General features: G+C 33.9%; 1 protein-coding gene across 1 annotated transcript in view; it reads left to right on the top strand.

Annotated features, from left to right (window-relative positions):
* LOC150105665 (putative ATP-dependent RNA helicase DDX23) overlaps positions 1-15,505 on the top strand; it is a 238,942-nt gene that overhangs the window by 167,242 nt on the left and 56,195 nt on the right. The window contains exons 12-13 of the mRNA XM_090394985.1: positions 349-526; positions 13,421-13,510. Coding sequence (XP_090251111.1) covers positions 349-526; positions 13,421-13,510 — 268 coding nt within the window. The remainder of the gene's footprint in view (positions 1-348; positions 527-13,420; positions 13,511-15,505) is intronic.

The following is a 15,505-nucleotide window of genomic DNA, read 5'->3' on the forward strand; positions in this document are numbered from 1 at the left end:
GAGCAACAGGCCTAAAGGAATTCACATTACACGCTATCAGCAACAACACTATGAAAATAAAATAAACTTGTTTAGCAGGAAACGGAATGCTACAAAGGTGATTATGTTTAAAACTTGAGTAGCATTTTCTTTAACTCTCCTTTTCCCATAAGTTCTGTTATTTTTATTGCATGAAATTCTATAATTTGGTGATTTTTTGAAACACATATACACATTATAGGAGAAGGTTGCAAGTTGCATATGCAGTTATAATCTTGAAACAGTGTAAATGTATCTTATTAACTAAATGTAGAACACTTATCACTGTTGACACTTGTCATTATTAATGTTGATATAATGATGTTTCAGTGCAGAAGATATTGATCAAGGTCCATATGCTATAATACTCGCTCCTACCCGTGAATTGGCTCAGCAGATTGAAGAAGAAACTATTAAATTTGCCAAGATGCTGGACATCAGAACAGTAGCTGTTATTGGTGGTTTGTCAAGAGAAGAACAAGGTTTTCGTTTAAGATTGGGTTGTGAGGTAAGTTTGCACATTATTCTTATTTTTAGTGCAAAGAGTTGTGCTACGGGATGCTAGCATGTTAAGAATCAACATGATGAAATTGCAATTTTATTAAAAAAAAAATGTTCATTATGTTTTTGTGCATTGCTATTCATAATTTTCTCCCTCCCTCAAATTGAAAGAATTATGATTTTTTATATACAAGGGGGAATCACAGGTAGGACTATAAATATAGCAGAAGTCTTTTTCAGTTAGGGGATTGGAAATTTCATCAAAACTTGCATCTCATACTGTTTGCATTTTAAAAAATGGCTATGGAGTTTTTTGTCAAAATATGCATTGCATTTCTGTATTACACGTACAGCTTGCCTGAAGTATTCTATAAGTGCTTTATTCAGTATAATCCAGCCATTGCAGTTTAATCGTGTCTTTCAGCACGCTGTTGATGTTGTGTATGTAGAGGAATTCATTGTTCTCCACATACACATATACTGTTATTAGTTGCAGTTTCCCATTAATCGTGAGAGAATGGAACATTGCTTAGCATTTGTATTTCATCTGAGTTTGCAGCTGAACTAATAGTAATGAGCAAGAAAGCATTAATATGGTAGCATGGTTGAATAGCCTTGAAGTATTTGATGAATTTCCATGTATATTGATGTATAAATGAGAATATATAGAATATTATATGAGGGTGGTCTGAAAAGTTCTTGGCCTCGACCATAGATGGCAACACTATCGGCAAGATTTTTTTTTTTCTAAGTTGGTACGTCTGTCATAAGCATCCACGTGAAATTGCAAGTCATTCTATCAAGTAGTTTGGTTTATACAGCTGTCTGAAGCAAAAGTGTTGTCTGTATCCCTTGAAATGGATAAAATCGAGTATCATGCGGTTATAAAATTCTTTGTAAAAGAAGGTTTAATGCCAAAGGAAATTCATTCAAAGTTCATACAAATTTATGGGCATTCTTCTCCTTCATTTTCGACAATTAAGAAATGGGCTGCTGAGTTTAAACGTGGCCGTACCAGCCTTGAAGATGATACACGTGAAAGACGTCCAAAAAGTGTAACAACACCAGAAATCATTGATTAAGTGCACGATATGGCATTGGATGACCTGCGAGTCAAAGTGTGTGAAATTGCTGAGAATATAGGCATTTCAAAGGAACATGTAGGATATATTTTGCACGAAGAATTGCGAATGAAAAATTTTTGCGCAAGATGGGTGCCGCGCTTGCTCAGAGCAGATCAAAAACGCACCTGGATGAAAATCTCTGAACAGTGCTTAGAGCATTTTAACAAGAATAAAACTGATTTTGTGTGTCAATTTATTACTATGGATGAGACTTGGATTCACCATTACACACCAGAATCCAAACAGCAGTCAAAACAGTGGACAGAAGCCGGTTGTTCAGCACCAAAGAAGACACAGTCAGTTCCATCAGCAGGAACTTCATGGCATTGTGTTTTTGAATGCTCCATTTTGTTTATTAATTATCTTGAAAAGAGTAAAACAATAACTGGGGAATATTATTCCGATCTTTTAACAGACTAGACGAAAAAGTTCGTGCGGAAAGACCCGGTTTGCAGAAGGTAAAAATCATCTTTCATCAGGGCATTGCACCTGCCCACAAAGGTGTTTTGGCAATGAGAAAATTAAGGGATCTGTCCTATGAATTGTTGGAACATCCACCCTATTCCCCAAATTTGCTCCCTCTGACTTCTGTCTTTTCCAAAAACTCTTCCTTGCTGGTCAGCCTTTTTTTTAAATCAAGAGGTGATTGCAGCTGTAGAGGGTATTTTGCAGATCTTACTGAGAACCACTACAGGGATGGGATAATGCACTGGAGTATCACTGGAATAAATGTATTAGTCTTAAGGAAGATTATGTTGAAAAATAAAAATAATTTTGAAATTCTAAATTTGTTTTTTCATTGTTAGGCTGAGAACTTTTCAGACCACCCTCGTATAAAGAGGGCAATCTATCTATGCTCTGTAGCATGTTTAGTACCTCAAACCCTGGTTCATTACTTAATAGTTGTGGCTTAATATCACTTGCCAGTTTAATCATTAAATCGTATTCTGTGAAGTCCAATGTCAAGTTCATGTTTGGCACAAACAAATGTGTGTGGTATTCTGTGTGATCATCATTGGTTCATGTATTTTATAAGGTTATCTCACATGTGACATTTACCTATTGTTTCTGCCAGATTATTGTTGCTACTTTAGATGATGTGCCTTTGTATGTACAGTACTTTCAGATGACTTTCTTCTGCATTTTTCCATGCACTGAAAATGCATCTCAATCATCCTTTTATTACCTGGTGTTGTGATAGTGCTCCAGATAGCAAACCAGGTTTCTTGACCTTACTTTTTGTCTGTCATGATTAACGAAGAAGAGATGGTGTATCTGAGAAAAGTGGAAAAGGACACATTTTTCTCAGTCACATTCTGTAGCCTGTATAAAGCACAATTCTAATGAACTAGGCAGGATGTCCATACAAAGATGAGCTACATTGCATATTGAGGTTGAGGATGGTATTTTAAATTCTGTTTGTAAATATGGATTGCAAATTTGTGAATACACATTTCACCATGCATGCATCTGCTTATTCTTATTTTTTATCATTGAACATTCTATAGTTATATTTTGTACTTGCTTAAGTGTCATAGGTGTGCTTAAGGATCAAAGCTGTGTAACTGAGAGGAGACCTCCAGGAATGCGGAGAACCGACCAGGGCTTCTGAAATAATGTCCAATCCTCACCTTCTCATGGTGCACCCTGTTAGGTATCTACCTGGATACCAAACGAATGAGGATGGGCTGGGAATTTGTTATTTAGCCAAGTTGTATTCTTATTGGCTTAAACTACAATAAAATGATGGTACAACATGACAGAATTTCATGCCAACTGAGGCATCGCCTGGTTAAACAAGGCAAGTATTGTTTTTGCTAGGAAACCAGGACAAACAGCGGAAAGTCAGCTGCTGGAACAAATCCTGAAACACATTCCAACTCAACATCACAATATCAACATTAGAAGCCTGAATGGGAAAGAAATGGAACTAGCAGAAGAATTGGATAAGTACCAGACTGACATAATAGGGGTGATTGAAACAAGAAAGACGAAAACTGGTGAGAGCTTTCTAAGCAATAAATACAAAATGTTATATTCAGGCAATAACAATCAGGAAAAAAGAGTAGTTATAGTATACAACACTAAATACGAGGCTAATCTCTTTGAATGGCAGGCAATATCAAGTAGAGTGATGTGGGCAAATATCAGAATAGGGAACTGGGCAATGAGACTTATTTGTGATTAGAGTACCACAGAAGGTTCTACTAAGGTAGAATTTTTTGAGGCTTTAGAGAAAGCAACTGACAATGAAAAAGGAAAAGTTGATCCTTTTTGAAGATCTAAATAGCAGAGTAGGAAATGATTGTCAGACATAAAGAAATATTTTGGGTAAATTTGGAGAAAAGAGCAAATCTAATAATAATGGCAAATACCTGTTAGATTTCTGCTCAGTATATGGACTGGTTATTAGTAATACAATGTTCGAGCATAAAAATGTGCACAAATTTACATGAAGAGAATAGGCAAGAAATAAAAAAAAAAGTCTCATTGACTTATGTTATTGTTGATAGTGATGTTTTCTCCCTGTTGCAGGACACCAGAGTGTACAGATGATTTGAAATTGGAAGAGATCACTATTTAGTCTTAGAGAATACAGAGACAAATGCAAGAATGCTAAACACTGTGTAAAACTAGCTAAACAAAAATCATGGGAGGACTTTGGCAAGAATATAGAAAATAAATATCAAGAAGGTGGCAAAATATTCTGGAGGTTGCTGTAAAAGGAGTTAGAGATGATAAAGGTGACATGAAAACGGGAGAAAAAGATATCCTTGAAGTATGGAGTAATTACTTTGAAAAACTGCTAAATGAAACAGTGACATCATTTTGGGAAAAAACATTCAACAGGCATGCAATCAGAAGTAGCAAAAGCTATCAAAAGCTTGAAATGTGGAAAGGCAGCAGCAGAAGTAGGTGATATTCGACCAGAAATGCTCAAGTATGGAGGTATAAAAGTCTTGCAGTGGCTGCACTGCATAGTTCAGAAGGCCTGGAGAGAGGAACGAATTCCAGGTGATTGGAGTAGAGCACTCATAGTACCCATATATAAGAAGTGAAATAAAATTGAATGTGAGAATTACAATGGTATTTCCCTACTGAGTGTTTCTGGTAAGATTTATGGAAGAATACTTGAGATACAATTGAGAAGGATTGTGGAAGAGAAGCTTGGTGAAGAACAAGTGGGATTTGTGGCAGATAGAGGCTGTCAGGATCAGATTTTCACTTTACGATATATAGTTGAGAAATTGTGGGAATATAACAAAGATCTATATTTAAGTTTTATACACCTGCAAAAGGCATATAAGAAGGAGGCAAGAGAAAAACTATTCAAAATGCTACAGCTATATGGTATCAATGGGACATTATATTAATCAATACATAGTCTGAGTTGTAAGTCAGTAGTTAGAATTGAAGGAAGTACAGGAAGATAGTTTGATGTTAAATCTGTTGTAAGACAAGGATGAACATTATCCTCTCTGTTATTCATTATCTATATGGATCACATTATGAATTAAAGTGGTATTAAACCTAATATCAAAATTGGAGATATTAACTCGGCTCTTTACTTTATACAAATGGTGTTATACTTTTAAATAAATCCAGTACAAGTCTGCAAGATTTCTTGACTAAATTGAATAACTATTGTAATAAATTTGGTATGTAAATTAGCAATAACAAGACAAAGACAATGAAAATAGGCAGAAACATTGAAAATAGCAACTGCATCGTGAATGGAGAACCTACCCATAGTTGAGAAACTATAGAACAATAAAACATTTCAGTGCATAGGCACAATTTTTAATGAAGATGGTAAATTAAACATGGAAATAGACAACAGAATCAACAAAGCCAGTATAGTAGGAAGTCAACTGAATAAATTTTTATGGAATAAGAGAGAAATTAGTCAAAACTCTGAATTAGCTGTGTACAAGAAGTGTTCGAACCAATTTTAACTTATGGATCTGAGAGTTGGGTTAGAAGTAAAACACTTGACCAAACACTAGAGACCACAGATATGAGAGTCCTGAGAAAGATTAGGGGCATGAACAGATGGCATCAGTCACAATATCATATTTAAAATGAGAATATTAGGAAACAACTTGATATTGTTAGCATCCAGGAATGTTAGCAGAGCTAATCTTAGGAGGTATTGTCACTTGAACAGAATGGGAGAGGAAAGATTAGCAAAACAAATGATCTCTGCTAGGTTTTTCCTACAAAGACTCAGAGAAAGACCAAGATATACGTGGATTGATACAGTAAAAAGTGTCTTGGAAGACAGAAATATAAGATCTGATAATGTTGGAGTCTTGAGGGATAACAGATTGATTTGGAAGAAAATTGTTGATAGGAAGTTAGTAATGATGTAATTTTTTCATGTAGTACTATCATACTATCATGTATAGCCCTTGAAGGTACATGCCAGGAATTTGATGATGGTTACATTTTTAAAATCGCTATAATTCAGTGAACATGCGCAAGAAAATCTCTATTATAAATGACCAATGTTTTTAACTTTCATTCCTCCTAATTGACTCCATATTTTTTTTTAAAATTCAACAGTGATCTTAGGTTTTTTCTGTTGTCTAAAAGCTTTCAAAAACATGTAATACAAATATGTTTGTTTCCTAAAATGTTTCCTGAAACATTCTTGACAGATGTCTTCAAGTCCCAGAGAATTCACAGTATTTCCAAAATTAGTACAGTTGAATCTCACTATAACGAACATTACAATTCATAACAGACTAGCTTATTATAACAAACTACTAGAAAGTTCTGACCAATGTTCCATAGGTACTATCCAAAGCTTTAAAAAAAAAAAAAAAAAAAATCACTGTAGCAAACTGTTTGCTATATCAGACTATATCTGTAGTCCTTGAGTTTGCTGCAGTCAAGGTTGATCAAACCTCTGAGTTTTGCTTTGCTTTGAGAAATTTAAGTTTAAAATAGTTGGATCACAGTTGTTAAACTATTGCTTTAACCAAATTGTTTCTTCTTCTTGGTTAGTGTCCTTATAATATTTAAATGTTTGAAATTTATCGGTATCAGATTTCATGATAGTATGATACATTGGACCTAAGCCTACAATTTGCTATGGTTTATAAAATAAATGTTGGTTGGTTACTTTTTCATGAGGAAAATTAAGAGTTAGTGCAGGGGTAGAGAGTTCTGTTTCTATCTAACGTTAATTCTATCCTTGCCTGAAAAAATGCAGAGATCTCACCAGATTTGGAATTTGAATGCGAGTTTTCTTCTTGGGCCATGGCGATGTATGAAACTTTTCTTTATGTCTAATTTAATATAAAATAGAAGGTAAAATAATATTCTTCAGATCACAAGTTTGGTGATAATATATTTTTCACTTTGATACGAGACTACAATCAGGAGGCAATTTTTCAATCTTGTAATGGGATTATTTGGCTACTTTGCAAAGGAAGTAGCAGTATTTTGTGTTGTATATTTTTTCTATTGCTTTTTTTCCCCCCCCTAATGAACTCCGTAATTGCTTGTGATTCCTTCATATGACTTGAGAAAGAAATGTGACCACAGTAAGAAGGTTGAAGATTTAATTGACACATTTATGCCAGCATACAGTTTATAGCATTTGGTAATATTTGTTCTTCCAGTTTTGTTCTGGTTTTACATTTTGCTTTCTAGTTTCCCTATCTGTCAGGAATGCAACAATTCATTACTTGTATTTTTAGAGAAACGAAAGTTATGTTAGATGTTAAGACTTTTTGCTTTCAAAAGTCACTGATAAGAGACATTTTATAATTGTTTCTATTTTTAAATTTATAAAAGTGTAGGTAATTATATTTCTGCATTAATTGGATATGAACCTTTTCCACATGAATGGCATGTCTGTGAGAAAGAACAGTCATGAATGTTAACAGATTTGTTATAGTCAAATAATACCCCAGTGATTTACAGTTGTGATATTATGGATGGTGCAATAAATTACTATTATAGAGAATAGCACTCTCTAAGAAAGCAATGACTGATTTAATTAAGATCTGGAAAGACAGACACATCTCCAAAAAGGTTTCTACAAAATTAAGCTTATAGAAACCTTAGTTTTTTTCAATCTTTAATTTTCTACAAAATTAAACTTGTAGAAACCATTTTTTTTTTCAGTCTTTCTCTATGCTTCTTGGATCTTGGACAATGACAAAAGATGATAGAAAAATAATTGAGGTGTTTGAGCTCTGGTGGTGGAGAAGAATGTTAAGAGTGTCTTGGACAGAAAAATGAACAAACAAAAGTATCCTAGAACTGAATATCCACACCAGACTGACAAACATAATTGACAAGAGAATTGTGCAATATTTTGGACACATATGCAGGAGGAAAGGCAACTGCCTGGAAAAAAATAATCATCCAGGGTAAACCGTGTGGAAAATTAAAAAGAAGAACCCCCCCCCCCCCCCAACAGATGGAACAAATGATAAGAGAAGCACAGGGGAGAAAGAAATGGCAAAGCATCATCAGGAAGGTCACGAGTCCTCAGATATGAGGAGATCCAAGAGAGAGTTGAGAGATAGAGAATGAATTATATGTCATCCTATAAACTCTAGTTGCACATGTGCAAATTTATGAAAAGCTTTTTTTTGGGCGGGGAAAGTGGTTTGATTTGCCAAAAATAACTAACTACTAATAAACAGCGTTTGTGTATATTATTTATTTAGTAGACTACAGGGAGAGTGAAATCCATCGAATTATAAAGTATGATCCCATAATTTGTCTGGGTGTGGCATCAGTTACATGTATTAATTCAATTACACATATTAATACAATTCATTATATTAATATGTGTAATCTATTGTGCTTATGTGTTTTTATTTTAAATTTTTGATTCTTTTGTTTTCTAGATTAATGTTTTTTTATTCAGTGATAGTTGTATAATAACAGCACGAATAAGTGAAGCAGAAATAGGAAGGAGGTACAGAACAGTGTTAGAAGAGAAACTTAAAAGTGTGGAGAAAGAAAAAAACTTGAATTTAAGAGTGAAAAGAGTAATGAAGGCGATAGAAGATGCAGTTGAAGAAACAGTACCAGAAGAAGAGAAGATCAAGAAGAAATGGATTACACAAGAAACACTGAAGTTAGTACTGGAGAAAAGAATGTTGAAGATAAGAAGGGATACATCAGAACAAATAGAAGAGCAATATAGAAGAAAGTGTAATGAGGTGAAAAAAGCAGTCAGAATGGATAAGATGAAATGGTTAGAAGCCCAATGTAACAATATAGAACAGTACAATGGAGAGCATAAAACAAGGGAGGTATATAAAATGATCAGAACCATTAATAGAAAGTGTCAACCAAAACAGACCACAATTAAAGATGAAAAAGGCAAAGTATTGATGAATAAAGAAAAAATTGTACAGTGGTGGACAAGATACTGTAGTGAGTTATATGAAGGAAATACTAGATTCAGATAGTGTTGGGAAACTAACTGAAGAATTGAAGCAGATATCACTACCAGGTAATGAGCATGATATGGACATTTTAAGAGGAGAGGTAGAAAAAGCAATAGGACGGCTAAAACACAACAAGAGTCCTGGTAACGATAACATTACTGGAGAAATTATTAAATATGGTGGTGAAAGTATGGTTACAGAAATGCACCAACTATGTAATATGGTAGAAGGGAAAATGCCAGAGGAGTCATTGAAATCAATATTAGTAACATTATACAAGAAAGGAAATAAGCTAGAATGTAAAAATTATAGAACAATTGCCTTGATAAGTCACCTTGGTAAAGTGATGATGATCATATTGACAGAAAGATTGAGAACACAATTGGAAGCATACCTTGCAGACGAGCAAGCAGGATTTAGGAAGGATAGAACTACAATTCAACAGATTTTGACAATGAGGTTAATAGCAGAGAAAGCTAGGAGAAAAAACAAAACATATATACTTGCTTTGTTGATTTTCAGAAAGCATTTGACAGTATTGACCAGAAAGTGACATTAGCAGTTCTAGAATCCTATGGAATTAATAAAAAACTAATAACTAATAGCTATATTAAAAGATGTTTATCAGAATGCAGCTGCAGCAGTTAGAATAAGTGATGATTTGGGGAAATGGTTTAAAACAAGCAGAGGTACTAGACAGGGAGACCCAATATCACCAAGCATTTTCATTGCACCTTTAGAAAGAGTAATGGACAAACTGAAGGAAGATGCCAAAGGAACAATCTGAGATTTGCAGATGACATCGTTATTATTGAAGAAGACGAAAGAGAACTTCAAAAAACACTGAAACTGTTAAATGAGGAAGGGAAGAGATTGGACTTGTTATGAACTTGGAAAAAACAAAGACAATGATATTTGGTGAGAAGAACATGAAACAAAAGATACAAGTGGATGGAACTGATATAGAAAATGTAGAACAATTCACATATTTGGGAAGTAAACTGACATGTGACTTGACCGTAAAAAAAAAAAAAAAAAAAAAAGGAAATAAAGAACAGGATTGCAAAGGGAAGAACAAATCTGAAAGTCATGGATAACATCTGGAAAAGTAAAGTGATCAGTCTGCAAACAAAACTAAGAATACTGGAAACATGCATCTTCAGCGGTGTAACTGTATGGATCTGAAACGTGGGTAATAAATATAAGGAATCAAGAAAAAGAATTTTGGCATTTGAAAGAACTTGTTACAGAAAGATTCTAAGAATAGGATGGGTACAGAAAATCACAAATGAAGAGCTCTAACAGAAGATACAACCAAAACAGAATATAATGCAGAAGATTATAAAATGGAAGCTGCAATTATTTGGACACATCTGTAGAATGAGTGAGGACCGAAAGATAAAAAGACATTTATGTTTGGTATTTTGGATGGTTTAAACAGAAGAGGTAGATCATACAGAGAATGGATAGATGATATAAAAGACTGGTGTGGAATGGGTGTACAAAAACTGCGACAATGTGCACTGGACAAAGAAAGGTGGAAGAAGATAGTGAAGCAGGCATTGGACATCAACAGGCAGTGAGCCCATGGTTCGTGATAATGATAGTTGTATAATCAGGATACACTTTTCTATAACAATATTGCACGCAAATCTGGTCTCCTGGTTTCTGTTACAATTCTGATGTAGTGGAGAGATGCAAAAGAGAGTGCTAAAAATGATATCAGGATTGTGGAATACTGATTACGAAGCAGATTGAGAATTTGATGTTTTAAGGATACTTGTGACATAAAGACTGAATAATATAAGCATGTAAACACAAGAAAGATATTTAATTAACCAAATATTTCGGTCTGGAAATAGCAGACCATCTTCAGTGGCACTACAAGAACAATTTTTAAAAAAATACAAGATGGAATACTAACAATAGACATTTAAAAATAGAACATTGAAATAAAGATAATAATTAATAATATTAATTAATATTATTAATTAATATCTTTATTTCAATCATGTCTCTGCTTAAAAATATTCCCTTTAATACTTAGTGATATAACATCACGCAGCTTGTTCTATTTTTAAATGATCTATTGTTAGTATTCCACCTTGTATTTTTTTTTTTTTTTTTTTTTTTTTTAAACTGTTCTTGTGGTGCCACTGAAGATGGTCTGCTATTTCCAGACCGAAATATTTGGTTAATTAAATATCTTTCTTATGTTTACGTGCTTATATTATTCAGATTGAGAATTTGTAGACTACAGACACTAGCAAACAGGAGAAAGAGAGGGGGGGGATGATATGATGTGACTTACAAACTTCTGGAAAGGTCATACAGGATTTCAATTGATGGAATTTTTCAATTTATGAAGGGTGTGGAAAGGACAAGAGGGCATCCTTAGAAGCGGAGGATGAATGCAGCTAAGAAGGGGTGAAGGCTAGATTTTTCTCTCATAGGGTGGTGCATGATTGGAATGGATTGCTATTGGATGTTGTGAATGCAAGCATTATGAATGAATTCAAGAATAAGTATGATAGCTGGTGCGTGTAGTATGTGTCCTCCCTTGATGAGTCCCTGACTCCCTGGAATTCTCTTTTAATAATAATAATATACACATGGTAACCCCCCCCCCCCTTCCCAACTGCACTGTATTGCACATCTCATCTCATCTTCCTTATACCCTCTTTTACCTTGCAGTGTCGAAGGTCCATTGATCATCGGACCTCACTCCGTTTACAGGATAAGGTGGTCAGCCTTATGCCCCGGTGTATCCTATGGCCTGTAGTGTTGAGTTCTCAAGGCCAGTTTGCCTGCATTGTGGGATGAAAAACCCCAGAATAAACTGGGGGAAAAACCCTGCTGTCCACGCCCAAGACTGGCTAGCTTGGCTATGGCTGAGGAAGATCCATCAGCTCCTCACATCACCGACGGGAATCGAACCTAGGACACTCCTTCCCCAGGCATATGGTTGCGAAGCGCATAGCCACTAGGCTAACCGCACGGACTGTATTGCACATGCACAAGCTAAACATAGGAATATTTTTTGATAATCTTACATCTCTTCTTTCCATTCTTTAATCTCAAGAATGAAAGAAAGAAAGAAAGAAAATGCTAGTTTTCAAAGTTTATTTCCAAGAAAAGTATAGAATCCAAAAAGGTTAGAAATTTCTTTCTCTTTCTAATCCAAAAAGATTGCAAAGGCTTACTTTTTTTTTTTTGAAAATTACCTGAGGAATAAAGAATTGTGAAGCTTTATGCAAAAGCTGTGTTTCCAAACCTAGTGAAGTATCCGAAACTTTAAATGAGAAATGATAGAGAAAAGAAAATATCTGATTTTTTCATGAAAGGAACAACTTTGTTTTTTCTATACAATGACTGTACTGGAAGGAAAGAAGAATGACAACCATATTTATGTAAAAATAATATTCATCAACAGTATATATAACAAAATAAGTACAAGTCCAATGAATTGATTGAAAGTTTAATTCATATGCAAATTCTTCTTTCCAATGAGCATGCACCCCTCTCTCCTTTCTGAAGGAATATTGGTCAATAAAATTTTTCATTATATGGAAGACAGGGAGTGGACAAAGGGGCAGTTAAGAAAGGAATAAGAGCTAGATTTTTCTTTCACAGAACTGTGAGTGAGTGGAACAGTTTGCTTGTTGAAGTAGTGAGTGCATCTAGTATAAATAAGTTTAATGATGGCTGGTGTGGGCGATGTATGGCCTCTCTCGATGAGCCCTTGACTCTCCTGAGGTTTAATAATAATATACATCATCATCATCATCAAATTCCTGACATGTACCCTCAAGGGGTGTACATTTTTTTTTTGTGCAGTATAAGTAGTTGGAAGCTGAGGAAGTTAGAAATATGTATTTGTACCAGAAAAGATTGAACATAATAGCAAAGCAGTGTATAAAAGTAGCTAAATAGAAGTCATGGGAAGACTTAAGAATATATGAGATAAATATCTTTTATGAGATCCAAAGTAGCTTGGGAAAAAAGTATAGTCTTTGCTATCCGAAGCAAAGTTTTCATATAATAAATATCTTTCAATCATGCCACTAATGTGTGATAGGCTTCCAACCTTCAATGAGTGGAATTATCATAAAGAAAAAAAAAAACTGGAATAGATTTTAATGAAATTACCAGGCAGTTATGTATATTGCACAGTATGTGTATGCTGATTCTTATAACTTTTAGAATTTAGTTTTTAATATTGAAATTCATTAACCTGTTCTTATCTATATATTTCCCACTGTCTGTATAGATGCATGCATGTATGTATGTATATTTCTGCATAATATATATATGTATAATATAATAATAATATATATGTGTAATTACAATTTGCAGATTGTTATTGCTACACCTGGTCGAATGATTGATGTATTGGAGAATCGATACCTTGTACTCAGTCGTTGCACCTATATTGTACTGGATGAGGTAAGATTTACAATTTATTAACAACTTTAATAGATAAAATAAGTTTATCAAAATAATATATATCACTTATAACTATTTTGTTCCTTTCATGAACTTATAATCAAAGTTTTTTTTTTTTTACTGTAGACATTTAGTATTGTATATAATGATGAAATAATTATCCTGAATACTATGTAAGTGTCATTAAAGGACAAGTATTCTTTACAATACTTGTCCTTTAATGACAAGTATTGTCATTAAAGGACAAATATTGTAAAGAATTACCTGACAATGACATCATTACATGGGGTATCTTAATCATCATAGCTTAGCATCATAGCATTCTTAAAAGTAAGAATACCAGGATTAAGAAGGAATAGTGTTACATGTTAAATATGTAGGTCCTAAAAAGGAGGAGGGAACAAGACCTTTGGTCAGATTTGCTCAAGATTCAGAGCATTTTGAAGACAGCTTGAGAGATTGTTGAACTGTTTTGATATCTCTTTGTCAGACATTTCTTTTTAGTTTGCACTTAAGAAGATTATTATACTGTACTGCCAGATTCACTTACATGACTTTTCTTCTCAGAAAATTCTGAGACAAGTTTAGGAATAATGTTATATTGATATTAAATTGGCATGCTTTGATCATATGCTTAATTTTTTTTTTTTTTTTACAGTGGGGGGGGGGATCTACGAAGTGAATCTAGGTTACTTGTGTTATTTGTTTCAAGCAATTGAAGCAATTAAATTCTACAGTATTTTAATTCTTTTAATGTAATTTATTAGCTGTGCAAAGAAGTTGAAGTTTCTTTTCCACTTTATCTATTTCATGTACTCAGTATAAAACTTCTACAGTATTCCCCCCCCCCCCCCCCCAAAAAAAAGTAAATATTGTTTATATGCTGTTGGAAATCCCATCATGCCAAAGTGCATAACTTTACACTTACTAACATTAAACTGATAGGCATTATTATTTGCCCAAATTTCCAGTCTATTCAAATTATTCTGTAAGGGCTAGATATCAGTAGTATTCCTAATTGCCCTGCATATCCTTGCATTATCATCAATCCTTTCCTAATGTCAGTAATGAATAGATTGAACAACAATGGCCCAAGGACTGAACCCTGAGGTATATAATAAAAATTATATTATTATAATATAACATTGGATTCAAATATGACATAAATGATAAAATGTCTGCAAAGGCAGAAATTAATATAGTCAGAGAAACAATTAGACATAACAGAAATTAAGTGTGGGGAAGCCTGGTTAATTTTGTTCTTGAAACTGAAAATGTGTTTTCCTCATCAGTCCTAAAGTATTTTGTGTTAATGGAAGTTCCCTAAAGGAAATGGCAGCAACAAATCTCTTTGCACACAGTTTCACAAGAAATTGACAATTCAATCCTGTATCTTCAACATATGCCTTACTGCAAGCATATTGAGTTTCTAGTTAAAGCAGGCACCAAAAACATTAACAATTTACTTCATGAACTGTGCAGAAAGGGAATGGAATACAATTTATGTTGCAATGTTCTGGTATTTCTGCTTATATCTATTATATCTCCTTGTATCTATTTTTCTTAAGGGAATCAATTACAACTATCCTTTTTTACCATGTATCTCTGTAGTTATTCTTTTCTCATGTTCATCAGCTGTTTGCTTCACATAACAGTAGTACAGTACACTGTATTCCAATACTTTACTACTGCATAAATGATTTCATGACAGCAGGGTATTATAAACAGAAACAGAAGTTCCGTAATAGCAGACTGGATACATTTATTAGCTGTGCAATGAAGTTGAAGTTTCTTTTCCACTTTATCTATTTCATGTACTCAGTATAAAACTTCTACAGTATTTTAATTCCAACAACATAGGAAGTACATCTTGCTGATTCTTAGTGTTGTTGCTAAATTGGAAAACGTGTTTCACTAGTTGACTAATAACCATGAGGTGTGGTTAGGCTTAATGGTCTCACTAGGCATTTTATAATAGTGAAACTACAAGCACTG

Source organism: Typopeltis vanoorti, chromosome 6, assembly GCF_054136105.1.
Source record: "Typopeltis vanoorti isolate ZY-2024b chromosome 6, IOZ_Tvanoo_1.0, whole genome shotgun sequence".
Taxonomy (NCBI): domain Eukaryota; kingdom Metazoa; phylum Arthropoda; class Arachnida; order Uropygi; family Thelyphonidae; genus Typopeltis; species Typopeltis vanoorti.